This window comes from Mesoplodon bidens (genome assembly GCF_964165515.1).
Source record: "Mesoplodon bidens genome assembly, chromosome: 7".
Lineage (NCBI taxonomy): Eukaryota > Metazoa > Chordata > Mammalia > Artiodactyla > Ziphiidae > Mesoplodon > Mesoplodon bidens.
The window spans coordinates 20,420,367-20,434,540 of record NC_138164.1 but is presented as its reverse complement, the minus strand read 5'-3'; the positions used below and the strand labels follow the sequence as shown (position 1 = coordinate 20,434,540).

The window sequence follows — 14,174 nt, the reverse complement described above, 5'->3', positions numbered from 1 at the left end:
ATCTCTCTGACCACAGTATCTGTGCTTCTTCCACTGCACCATGTTGTATTTTCCAAACATTGTTTGTCAGTTATTCTTCAAGGAGTACTCACTAACTGAATTTTGGGTTCCATCATTCTATATTTATACATTTAGTGTCCTTAATTCCATATCTCACAAGTGGATACACACACACACATACATGTACACGCAGTATAGCTAAGCGTTCAAATTTCTTATTGCCCACATTTTTTTCCTCTGTCATCCTCACCACCATTTACCCCAAATTTTAGCAAATGTTTATTAAGTATCTACTATGCTCCTGGGCTAAATCCTGGAGATTCAAATATTTCAAGACAAAAACAATAGCAATACAAAAACACTCAACTCTGCTCTTACCTCAAGGAGTTAATCCAGAACCAGACCTTTAAGTAAATATAACATAAAAAGATAACTGTCATACAGGCTATGAGGCTGGGAGGAAGACTAACTTGCCTGGAAGAATCAGGGAAATTATTAGCTAAGACTTGATTAAGAAGGAGGCATTTGTGGTGGGACTGGGGGAGAGAAGGAGAAAGGAGGAGAGTTTGTTGAGGGGGTGAGGTAGGGATGGCAGCTCCAGGCAAATGGATCAGCACGTGCAAAGGCAGGCAGGCCAGAGAACTCAAAGTGTGTAGGGAAACTACAGACCAAGGCTAGTGGAGCGTAAGTGCCAGTGAGGAATGATAGGAGAAGAGCCTGGACAGGTAGGCAGAGCCAGATCATGGAGGATTCCACATATCATCAGAAGTTTAGACGTGTTCCAATGCTGTAAAAGAACTTCTCCAGGGTATTTATTTTTATCCATAGATTTTTATAAAATTTTTATGGCCCTGCTTCCCTTTAAAAATATCGTCTTCTGATCTCTGAGGATTCTTCTTGAATTTTAAAGAAATCTAATACATGTAGGAAAGGTGGGGCTCCATGAAAAAATTACAAAACCTCAGAATAAAATACAGAATTATTCTCTCAAATTATACTGTCTCTGTTTATTCTGCTTATGAAGATCTCTTTAATTGCTAAATGGGCTGAATAAATGAACTGTTTTAACCATCTTGTATGTTGAAGTTGAAAAGAAGTGCAAACCAAAACTAGATTTAAATTAAAACATTTGTCTCTGTTTACAAGACAGAAAATGGAATAGAAGTATCAGACGTGGTTCATTTTAATAAATACAGAAACTTGGCTTTGAAATCAGTTTCTCGTTTATGCTCCTCTAGCGGGTAAAAACTTCAGACACTGGTGGGCCATGAATTCACCCACACCTGTGTGTGCTCATCGCCTCAATTATGAGACCTACAGCCGTCGCAAAATACAAGTGTTAGGATATTCAGAGTAAGAGGCAGAATGCAAAGAAATTTTAGCTTTCATTAGTTTTATATATATATATATATATAAATGTATTTATTTATTTTTGGCTGCGTTGGGTCTTCGTTGCTGTGTGCAGGCTTTCTCTAGTTGCAGTGAAGGGGGGGCTACTGTTCATTGCGGTGCGTGGGCTTCTCACTGTGGTAGCTTCTCTTGTTGCAGAGCATGGGCTCTAGGCGTGCGGGCTTCGGTAGTTGTGACACACAGGCTTAGTTGCTCTGCGGTACGTGGGATCTTCCCGGACCAAGGCTCGAACCCGTGTCCCTTGCATTGGCTGGAGTCTTAACCACTGCACCACCAGGGAAGTCCCTTTCATTGGTTTTGATAATTGCAGTACTGTTTCCTCCACGCTGTTTTGGCTATGACTATTTAGGCATTAACTTGAGAGTAAATAGATGAAGGACATTTAGTTTTATTCTTCAACTTTCCTAATCTGAAATGTTTATAATGAATACTTAGATAAGAATTAATATGTATGAATTACTCGGAGGAGGTTCTCAGAAAATATCGCAGTTCAAACAAGGCTTCTCATAAAGAATGTGGAGTTTGATATCAGACAGTACTGGTACAAATTCTGGCTGTGCCATTAGTAGCTGTGTGACCTTGGGCTGATTAATTAACCTCACTGAGCCTAGGTTTCCAAAACTATTAAACAGAGATTAATCCATTTCTCAGGAACATTGTAGGGATTAGTGATAATGTTAGACACAGAGAGGTCATAGGTAAGATTATGGGCTCTAGAGCCAGGCTACCTGGATTTGAACCCTGGCACTGCACTTACTAGCTGCATGACCCTGGACACATTACCTAACCTCTCTGTCCTCAGTTTCCTTATCAGTTAAGAGGGAATGACAGAAGTTCATATCTCATAGTGGTTATTAGTTAATATTTGCAATGTTCTTAGAACAGTGCCTGGTACATAGTTAGTGCTAGTTAAGGTTTTGTTAAATAAATTGGGGGCTTTTGGTTTTGTTTTTTAATATATTTATTTATTTACTTATCTATTTTGGCTGTGCTGGGTCTTAGTTTCGGCATGCAGACTTCTCAGTTGCAGCATGCGGACTTCTCAGTTGCGGGATGCAGACTCTTCGTTGCGACATGAGGGCTCCTTAGTTGTGGCATGTGAACTCTTAGTTGTGGCATACATGCGGGATCTAGTTCCCAGACCAGGGATCGAACCCAGGCTCCCTGCATTGGGAACACGGAGTCTTACCCACTGGACCACCAGGGAAGTCCCAAATAAATTGTTAATTAAGGTTCCTGGCACCATGTAAACACTCATAAAAGGTAGCTATTATTTGTATTCAGTGTATGATTGATTCCATGTGAAAACAAATTCTGAAAAGTTTGATAGCCATATAACCCCCCCACCGTGTCTTTTTTTTTTTATTACCAAGGTTTAAAGCCTTATTAATACAAATCTCAGAGGTACAAGGAAAGTTTATCATTTATAGTCTAAATTTTCTCTGCTTGATGTAAATTAATTTTTTTTTCTTAGAGGGACCTTCAGTGTAATTAGTAATGTGAAATAAGCCTGATTAATCTGACCTGTGCATCACAAGTCCCTTGTCTTTAGCCCAAGAGGAATGCTTCCTTTCTGAATTGACCTATGATCTCTGAGTAGCCCATGATCTCTCATGATTGCTTCTAACAACCTTCCTGCTTATTAGAAGACCTTGAGACAGGGTTTCTGTATATATAATTCTAGTTTTGTGCCCTGGAACTGAAAAAGGGTGGGAGAGGCTGAACCAGGTTTTGTTAGTAAAATATTTATTAAAAGTCTTCCATTTGTTATCCTCCTGCCACTAGTATTATGTAAAATGTGCAAAGAGCTTTTGCATCAGCAAACACAATGAGACCTTGTCTTTATCCTTCAAGCCTACTTAGCACTAGCCGCACAATAAGCCTGGAATATGGAAGACAGCTCAAAGGGTTTTGTTTCCTTTTGTTTTGTGTTTCCCCTCTTCATCTCCCTCCTCCTCCCGACTCCATTTTGGGCTGAGGAAGAGCGTTTACTTGCTCCTTAGCTCACTGAACTCTCTCATTGGACAAATAGATGTCTCACAGTGGTCAGCAGGATCACATTTCATCTCAACTGTGATGATTGTTCTTGTGTCCTCTTGTCAGGTAGGGAGGGAGTGACTGATGTTTGCAAGTAAACTGTGCAGCTGGCCTCTTGCTGATGGGCAACAAGGTATGCAGTGACGTCAGCGTTGGCTGATTGGTATTCAGTTTGTGCAGTGGGTCAGCTCCGTCTCCACACTCTACTACCTTTCATTTGTCCGCTTTCATTTCCTCATAATTGTCTTCTTCGTTCCTATTATAATAACTACAAAAGATGTGTAACTCTTCAGCAAGACTGGATATCTGAATTCTACTGGTAATTTTAGAAACAAGGATAAATTTAACCCTAAAACCATCTGCTTCTCTGTAGGAGGATTTTTTAAATTATAAATTAGACGTTATAACACACTGCTGGAGACTAAAAATTGCCTTGGTTGTGTTGATTCCTAGAAATCATTTACTTTCTCTTAGCTTGAAGACTGATTTTCAATGTTTTGTTTGCTTTTTTCCTTTTTAAAATAATGACTTAAATTGTTTACCTAACGACTTCTATTTAGTCTTTGTTATTTAAATATTAAATCTTGAAAGTATTTAGTAATTATAATTATTTTGCAACAATAAACAGCGACAAACTGTTTAACATCTCTATCTTTTTCACAACCTCCGTTTCATTCTTTATTTCCTGGCTACTGGAAGAGTGGTCTGGGGACCAGCATGAGCATCACTTTGGATGTCTGTTAGAAATGCAGACTCTCAAGCCCACCCCTAGGCCTACTGAATCAGAATCTGCATTTTAGCAGGTTCCCCAGGTGATTTGTATGCATGCTAATGATTGATCTATTTCACTCCGACAGTGTTCACTAATGTGCTTTGTTCCCATCAGACAGTAATCAGCTTATTTACTCTGTGTAAGGCCCTGTTATTCCTAAAACGTTAGGCCTTTGCTAATGACGTTTGGGCACTGATAATTTATGTAATTGAGTGACGACAGTAATAATAATTGGTTTTTGTTATCAGGAAGATTCAGGTCAGTCACTTTCAAAATATAAAGCAGAAAACAATAATAGCAGTTCTAATACTGTTTTCAAATATATCCATGGTCTGTTACTAGTTAGATAAGAGGTAATTAGAAGACTCAGCTTTTAAGGCCAAGTTGATTTCCATGAGTCAGTCAACACTAATTAATCTGTTCTGTGGTTAGAGACTCTACCCCAAACACTCTCTTCTATCAACATTTTAGGCCACACAGAAACCAGGTGAGAAAATATGGATTTATCAGGAAATCTCAAAACTAACGTTAAAGTAAAACCTTGGAGTACATGCCTTAGTGTTGTAGGGATAGGAACATAAATCATCTTCACATGAAAAGGACAAGATGTGTCTATTTTAACACATTCTTAAAATCAATATAGATTTCTAAAATGAATGTAGGTGTATATTTGACATTTACTTTGCAAACATCTTAATTATTCCCATTCATTTATTAAGGATGCTTTTAACATAGCATTCAATATTGTAGAGATGAGAAAGCCCTCACTTGTCAACTTCTGCTAGCAGAGGGCTAAATTAGAAAATCTCTCATCTCTATATAATGTAAAGGATTTTTCCTGGGTTTATAACAGGCTTATCTCCAATTTTAAGTTGGATTAAACTTCTCTGACTATGAGGCCTTACAACAAAAAAAAATAAAAACAACTTCTCTGACTAGTGACGTTCTTAGAACATCTGTGGTATAGTAAAAAAAAAAAAAAAAAAAAAAAAAAGAACACCTGGCTTGGAGTTCAAAGGCCCTGTATTTGAATACTGGCTAAGCTACTTGCAGATGTAGATATTTGGGCAATTCAGTTAACTACTTTCAGCTTCAGTTTCCCCCTTTGTAAAGTAAGGACATTCATACCTCACAGGGCTGTCATCATGATTAAATGAGATAATATATACAAAAATACCAAGTGTGTAATGCCTAGTCCAAAGTAGGCAAGACATAAATGGTTTTTGGATTTGATTATAACTCATACACCATGTTGAAGGACTAGTTGTCATTTTGTTTCAAAAACTTCTTATGATTTCATATCTTAAAATTGTGAAGCTAAGAGATTCTTTGAGAAAGATTTGTCTTTTCCCTACTGTGCTCAAGAAATGTTGAAAATCTTGATTGATCTGACAAATTCAAGGTATATTATGAGTGAGAGTTCAAGCAATTACTCCCACCAATTACTCCCATACAAATGACAAATTACCGCAGAGGAAAAAAACTTCTTTATACCTTCAAAATTTTGTCAGAGTTGTTTAGTCAATCATGTATGAACAAAAATAGTATCAAGGGCTTCCCTGGTGGCGCAGTGGTTGAGAGTCCGCCTGCCGATGCAGGGGACACGGGTTCGTGCCCCGGTCTGGGAAGATCCCACATGCCGCGGAGCGGCTGGGCCCGTGAGCCATGGCTGCTGAGCCTGCGCGTCCGGAGCCTGTGCTCTGCAGGGGGAGAGGCCACAACAGTGAGAGGCCCGCCTACCGCAAAAAAAAAAAAAAAAAAAAAAAAAAAAAATAGTATCAAAATAATGCTAGTCTGAACCCTGAATTGGAGTGAGAAGTATCAGTATGAATTCATGGGTTATTGTTTTTTCTTAATACATATACATATAGACAGGCACAAAAACAAATAGTGTGTGTGTGTGTGTGTGTGTGTGTGTGTGTATGTGTGTGTATACACTGATAAGCATTCATACGTATATTTCCTCTGTTTGATGACAGGGCCTAGACTCAGTGACAGCCTGGTTGCAGTGAGTACATCTAGGTCTTAGTCTTGGTTTCTAAATACCATTCCTCTGTAAAAGGAATCAGGGCTCCTTGGAAAAGTGGTTGATTCCTGGGATGGGGCAGGAAAGTACAAGATGAGCCTGGAACATCCTCTGGTACCAAGAGATAAGGAAATACTTAAAATAAAATGAAATTTTAAAAGGATGGGGACATGTTGAAAGGATACAGGAGCCAACCTGAATTAGCTCCTAGTGGCCAAAGCTGGAAGTATTTAAGCATCAAAATAAATAACAATAGTATTGAATTATAACCCAAAGAATAAAATAAATACTTATGATGAATATAATATGACAGTATTGTAAAAAATAAATAGTTTAATGAATAAATAAATAAGAGGGGAAGAAGGGTCAACTCTTGAAGAGTTGTTAATTAATAACTGTAGAAGGCATGAGGGAAATGAAAGCTCACCGTTAGAACACCACAGTAATCGTTGCTGCAATCAAGATCTGCCAACGAATGCTAAATTAACGGGTAAAAGTTTAAGGAGAAACAGGGTATATATAGACTCAATATATCTTTAAAATATTTATTAATCTCAAGGGGAAAAATAGTAACTTTATAATGGGGTAACCCAGAAGACACCACCTTCATCCATAGATCAAGGTTAACTCCACCAATAATTAAGCCATAATACCTGCACCCCATCATATGATGCCCTGAGAAGAGCACTTCACCTCTGTGATGTTCTTCCCAAAAAGCAATCATTTTAATCTAATCATGAGAAAATATCCAGCAAGCCCAAACTGAGAGACAGTCTACAAAATACCTGACCAGCACTGGTCATGGTCAAGAAAGACAAGGAAAGACTGAGAAACTATTAGAAATTAGAGAAGACTAAGGAGTCATGACAACTAAGTGCATTGTGGAACCCTGCACTGAGAGAGGACATTAGAGAGAACACTGGTGAAATCTTAATGAAGTCCATGGTTTAATTAATAGTACTGAATCAGTGTTAATTTTTTTTTAATTAATTAAATTTTTTTTTTGACTGTGTTGCGTCTTCGTTGCTGCGCGCAGGCTTTCTCTAGTTGCGGCGAGCTGGGGCTACTCTTCGTTGCGGTGCACGGGCTTCTCATTGCGGTGGCTTATCTTGTTGCAGAGCAAGGGCTCTAGGTGCGTGCGGGCTTCAGTAGTTGTGGGGCCCAGGCTCAGTAGCTTGGCTTATGGGCTCTAGAGCACGGGCTCAGTAGTTGTGGCACACGGGCTTACTTGTTGCGAGGCATGTGGGATCTTCCCGGACCAGGGCTCGAACCCGTGTCCCCTGCATTGGCAGGCAGATTCTTAACCACTGCGCCACCAAGGAAGCCCAGTGTTACTTTCTTAGTTTTGATAATTTTACTAATAGAGTTATGTAAAATGTTAGCACTAGGGGAGGAAGTTGGATGAAGGGCATAGGGAATTCTCCTCACTTTATTGTTGCAACTCTTCTGTAAAACTATTTGGAAATTAAAAGTTAAAAATATCAAAGTGAATCTAACATAACATGGCATACATTCTATCACAGAGAAACAGGAAGCAAAAAAGTGTCTGAGGGACATAGCAGCCATCATTAGAGGTATTAACTTGTAGATCAGAACATTTGAGAAGACATTAAACTAGACATTAAACTTTCGTTTCCAGCAAAGCCAGGCTGGGTCTGGGTCTAGCATAGAGAGGAATGCCCATGTGACTGTTTTCATAATGCTTTTCAAAAGTCAGGTGATAATGTGGGGTCTTTGATTATTCTCTGTTGTTATGAGACTATCTTCTGTGTTTGCACCGTGGTTGACCCATGTATGCACTCAGATGTTTAATGAAGGAAGCAACGAATTTGGTTGGTGTGATGAAACATTAAATAACCATTCCACATGAATAAACAGTGATAAGAAAGAAATCCTGGGACTTCCCTGGTAGTCCAGTGGCTAAGACTCCACACTCCCAATGCAGGGGGCCCGCGTTTGATCCCTGGTCAGGGAACTAGATCCCACATGCTGCAACTAAGAGTTCGCATGCCACAACTAAAGATCCCGCATGTGGCAACTAAGACCTAGAGCAGCCAAATAAATAATAAATAAATTTTTAAAAAAACATTAAAGAAAAAAATCCTGCATAGCTCTGCCGTTTTCATATTCCATCCCTCTTGCTCGCCCCTCATTTCACTATATGCTTTTAGGCAGAAAGCTGCAGACTGTGAATGAAGCAAATTGTCCAGATTCCTGTGAAGAAATAAAAAGGCTTTTATTTTTAAGTGTTTTCCCATTGCCACTTCTTAAACCTGACAATTATTAACCTGCTTAAAAATAGCTACATATCACTGTACCAGAGAAAGACATAAAGGTGGTTAACAGCGAGAGCTCTGTAGTCAGACTTGGTAAGTCTGCAACTTAGTGTAACCTCTAGCAAGGTACGTAACTTTCTACCCTCACTGTCTCCTAAAATAAGGATACCTCATGGCATTACTAAGAAGAAATTATCTTAGGAGAGCTTAGGTCAGCTTCTGACAGTTGTTTTTTTGTTTTTGTTTTTTTTTTTGTGGTTCGCCTGCCTCTCACTGCTGTGGCCTCTCCTGTTGCGGAGCACAGGCTCCGGACGCGCAGGCTCAACGGCCATGGCTCACGGGCCCAGCCGCTCCACGGCATGTGGGATCTTCCTGGACCAGAGCACGAACCCGTGTCCCCTGCATCGGCAGGCGGACTCTCAACCACTGCACCACCAGGGAAGCCCCTTCTGACACTTTTAAAAGAGACGATGACAACATATTCATTCAGCAAACCTTTATTGAACAGCTGCTGTGTGCTGACAGCGTACTAAGTTCTAGGGGTACAGACATATATCACCTCCCCCTTCTCTACTCTCAAGGAGTTTAGTCTGATAGAGAAGACAGATAAGTAAAACAAGAAGAAGAATTGCTATTCTTCTCTTCTGTTGAGTAGCTTACTCAGTGGCTACTGTTTATTGAGCACCTGCTTTGTTTCAATAGCATGCCTAAAGCATTATTATGTTATCTACTTATGATGTAAGTGTACTTATCCACATATACTCACTTATTGTGAGTATATGTTACTCATAATAACTTTGTGAAGTGTAGACATTGTCCCCATTTTGCAAATGAGGAAACCAAGGCTCTGAGAACTTAAGTAATTTGCCCGAGATCACACAGCTAAGAGGAAAACCCAAGATTTGCCTGACTCCAAAGCTTTCCTTAACCCATACATCAGATGATTACAAATAAAATATTTAAGTGCTTTGACAGGGTTACAGAAGACATCTACATTAATGCTATTATAATAATTTTAATGAACCTGATTCTCTTTCGGTGCTTCTTTTAATGTTCCTACAAACTCAAGTTCCTGTTTTCTTCAGTTACCTCCAGGAAATAGAAGTAACATCTGTTTAGTACCCTTTTTCTTCTAAGTTAACAGGATGCTTTCTTTGTCCCAGATGTGTACAGCCAAGGTTGAGACTAGGCTACTACAGGCACCATGGTGCTTTCCTAGTTTTTGCTCTCTTCCTGCCTATGAAGTGTCCAGTGAGAGAGCCTAGGGGAGTAAGGAGTCCAGGCCGCCTTCCTGACAGACCTCTGTCCCAGTCACTCTTTGAGTTCATTCTACAAGAGTGGGGGGAGGTTCAGAATGAAGGAGTTCTGGAATGGCTCTGTGAGACGTTAAAACGTTCCAGTGCTATTTAGAGAGTATTCTCAACTTACATGTGCTAAAACTCATCCTGTGATTACGGTTTAAAGTACAGCAATTATTGGACCTATTTCATGATCTCCAGACACACTTCCCAGAGCTTCTTGGGCTTTTCTGTGTGGGTGAAAGTAACATTTTCCTCTTTAAATGTTATTTGAACATCTAGTCCTTGGATCGTTTGACAGTATAGTCTTTCTAGAAAATTAGAAACACCTATCAATATGGACACGTGGGTTGTGGTGTGATGTGAGTGGTTAGTCCTGCAGGTGGAATTGAGAAGATAAGACCTCCCTGACCGTCGTTTTGGAAAGCCGAGCATAGGACTGGACTGCAGTTACGTTGTGGAGGGAGGTGTTCTCGGCGCCTCGTACTCCTGGATGCCAAGGACAGGCCACAGCTGGGTTCTGCCAGATGCACCATCTCTTTCCCCACATGCACCATCTTTTCTCTTGTGAACCCTTAAGCTTCTCCACACTGTCTTTACCCTTCCTGTGTATTTTCTCAGGACCCTTTTCTCTGAAAGGCAAGTAATTGGTAACGATGGCTTTGGGAGCTGACACTTCACATCTACTGTGCTCCAGGCATTTTACATTCTTAAGTCTCACTTAATCCTCACGGCATCCTATCTGGGTAGGTGGATTATCCCCATACTTATAGATACAGAAAATAAGGTTCAGGAAAATTAAATAATTTACGTAGGGGCCTTGAGGCTAGAAAGTGGCAAAACTGGAAATCAACTGTAGGTCTCCATAACTTCATAGATCGAACTCTGCCGTGAGGCTGTGGTGTTAGGGATCATGACTGTTTCTGTTACTACTGCTTGTGTCAGGGAGCTAAGAGAATGCCTCCCATAAGGTACGGAAGTGCACCATAATCTCAGGGTGTGAGTGGAGTGTGAGTTTCTGTTAACTCACTGGATCCCCATAACAGCCTGCTGACTACGATGTTTCAGTGTTACAGCTGGGGAGACTGAGGCTCACAAAGACTGAACGCATGTCACACAGCCAGTCAGTCTGGCACCGGAGACTTGTTCCAGTCCCCTTGGGGCACCACCGAAAGCTCACTCTCCATGCAGTGCATACACCAGCCAGAGTAGAGCCAGTTCCCATCACTGAGGTGTATCCCTCAGCCAGGAGTCTGTTGCAGCATGAGACATTTTGGCTCTAACTTACAAAACAACAGGAATTTGTTCCTTCACTAAGACCATGTGACTATGTGAAGGCTTAGCAAAAGAGCACAAGCTTGCATTTATACCAAATCTCACTGCATTTGTCTTCCGCTGTAACTTTCATGCATGTTGAAGGCATCTGAGTACAGTGTTTCCAGAGGTCATGCTGTTTATCAAAGCTGCAGATTCAGTGTGACTAATATCATACAGGGAAGGCCATTAACTATTTTGAAGTATAATGCCACCGCATTCCATAAATGAGTAAACAGGTGATATTGGTGATAGGTGGCCTGTGGCTGGGCCACATGGCCATTGCATGTTAATGAGCTATTCAGATGAGTATCTGCCTAATTCAGGATGTGCAGGCCAACACTTAGAGAGTTGTTACTTAGGAAACACTGTCCTCAGTTGCCTTAAAAGGTTATTTATCTTGCTAGCCTGGGGCTGTGAAAGCAGCCAGTCCCTTGGTTGTGTTTAGGTAAATATCTTAGGGCTTTACTCATTTGTTTCTTTTTTTATAAACCATATAAGCTCAAGAGCTCTTAATCATGGAGTAATTGAAATTCTAAGATTATCAAATTCAAGTTGATTGTCCATATCAGTGGATTTTTCTTTCAGCCTTAAACATACAACAGATAAAGTCTTTTTCCAGCCTCTCTCGCTCATTCTCTTTGAGAAGAAAACTTCATTCATTAACACATTCATTCAACAAATATTTACTGAATACTTAATATTTGCTATTCATTGTGCTAAGTGCTAAGGAAACATCATAAGATACATGCCATCGCATTCTCACAGAGTGAATAGTAGTGATATTGTTAATATAGCATATTATAAAATTATTATGAGAAATTCAGTATAGTTTGAGAGCACAGATGAAAGTAACATTTATTTCCATCCCAATAGATTTCGGTTTTGGAAATTTCTTTAAAAGTGGTGAACTGCTGGCAACATGGTGTGGCAGCCCCCCTTATGCAGCCCCAGAAGTCTTTGAAGGGCAGCAGTATGAAGGACCACAGCTGGATATTTGGGTATTTCTTTGCTTTGCTGTGTTAAATGCATCTATAATGACAATACTTGGTACTCTGGCCCATCTCGGAATCTCTCGGCACCTAACACATAGTCAGTAGTTCATACTTTCCCTGTCCACTGGACTATAATTAGTCAGAGCATCTTGAATTAGATTCTAGGAAAGAATTTCTAGGGAAAGATGTTATCATCCTAATACCAGCAATGATTTAAAGTTTAGTAATCAAAATGATTTAATTTAATTCTTTTGGTATTTATCATAGGATGCTTTATTGCACTGGTCAGCATTTCAGATTTTTTTTTTTAATTCTGAGAAAATAGTAAACTCAAACAGGAATTTTTCAGTCCATATGATTTTAAGAGCCCTGAGGATATTTAGGAAAACAAAGAGCGTTTGAAGTTCTCAGTAGAAAAGAGACTGCATTGTTTTCTTCCCTAGAGCATGGGAGTTGTTCTCTACGTCCTTGTCTGTGGAGCTCTACCTTTTGATGGACCGACTCTTCCAATTTTGAGGCAGAGAGTGTTAGAAGGAAGATTCCGGATTCCATATTTCATGTCAGAAGGTAACAACCTGTTTATCTTAAAATTATGCTTTACAGAATTTGTTCTGCAAATGAGTGCCTAAACAAAGGCTTCTCTTTTTCTAAGTTTGGGTGCCAAATAAAGTAACTGAGTCACTTTAAAAGCCGTAGAAATAAGCAGCCCCTTCCACGTAGGTGAGAGAAATTCTAACATTCCTACTCATAACTGGAAACAGAAAATTTCCCAGATTAAGAACAGCAAGTGTTCCCATTTGCCCTTCTCTATAAATGTCCCAGGTTTATTTATATTTTTTATATATATTTATTGGAGTATAAATGCTTTACAATGTTGTGTTAGTTTCTGCTGTATGACAAAGTGACTCAGTTATACATATACATATGTTCCCATATCTCTTCCCTCTTGCGTCTCCCTCCCTCCCACCCTCCCTGTCCCACCCCTCTAGGTCATCACAAAGCACCCAGCTGATCTCCCTGTGCTATGCGGCTGCTTCCCGCTAGCCATCCATTTGACATTTGGTAGTGCCGATGTGTCAGTGCTACTCTCTCACTTCGTCCCAGCTTACCCTTCCCCCTGGTGTCCTCAGTTCCATTCTCTAGTAGGTCTGCATCTTTATTCCTGCCCTGCCACTAGGTTCATCAGTACCTTTTTTTTACATTCCATATATGTATTAGCATACGGTATTTGTTTTTCTCTTTCTAACTTATTTCACTCTGTATGACAGACTCTAGGTCCATCCACCTCATTACAAATGACTCAATTTCGTGCCTTTTTATGGCTGAGTAATATTCCATTGTATATATGTACCACATCTTCTTTATCCGTTCATCTGTCAACAGACATTTAGGTTGCTTCCATGTCCTGGCTATTGTAAATAGTGCTGCAGTGAATATTGTGGTATATGTATCTTTCTGAATTACAGTTTTCTCAGGGTATATGCCCAGTAGTGGGATTGCTGGGTCATATGGTAGTTCTATTTTTAGTTTTTTAAGGAACCTCCATACTGTTCTCCATAGTGGCTGTATCAATTTACATTCCCACCAGCGGTGCAGGAGGGTTCCCTTTTCTCCACACCCTCTCTAGCATTTATTGTTTGTAGATTTTTTGATGATGGCCATTCTGACCGGTGTGAGGTGATACCTCATCTTTTCCAACCACAACGCTAGGAGACTAGACATCAATTACAGGAAAAAAACTAAAAAATACAAACACATGGAGGCTAAACAGTATGCTACTAAACAACCAGGTTTATTTTAGACTTAGAGAAGCATTTTGTAGATACAGATTCACAACCATTTCACTCTAAGTATGAAATGGATTTTCCCACATCTATTGGTGGAAAGTTAAATTTTTTAATTAAATTTAAAACCAACTAGCAAAACTATTGAATTAAGATGAAGTGCCATAATCCCTTCCAGTCTTGTATTGGGTTGCTGCATGGGCAGCAGTTAAATTTACTCAGTTTAGATTTTGGATTTTATCCTTAACTTGCTTGTTCCTGG

The 14,174-nt window shown here is 39.8% G+C and overlaps 1 protein-coding gene across 3 annotated transcripts in view; it reads left to right on the top strand.

The window, feature by feature from the left end:
- The window catches only part of SIK2 (salt inducible kinase 2), a 130,134-nt gene that overhangs the window by 87,800 nt on the left and 28,160 nt on the right, over positions 1-14,174 (top strand). For all 3 annotated transcript variants that reach the window (XM_081239223.1, XM_081239224.1, XM_081239222.1), the window contains exons 5-6: positions 12,010-12,134; positions 12,572-12,695. In XM_081239223.1, coding sequence (XP_081095349.1) covers positions 12,010-12,134; positions 12,572-12,695 — 249 coding nt within the window. The remainder of the gene's footprint in view (positions 1-12,009; positions 12,135-12,571; positions 12,696-14,174) is intronic.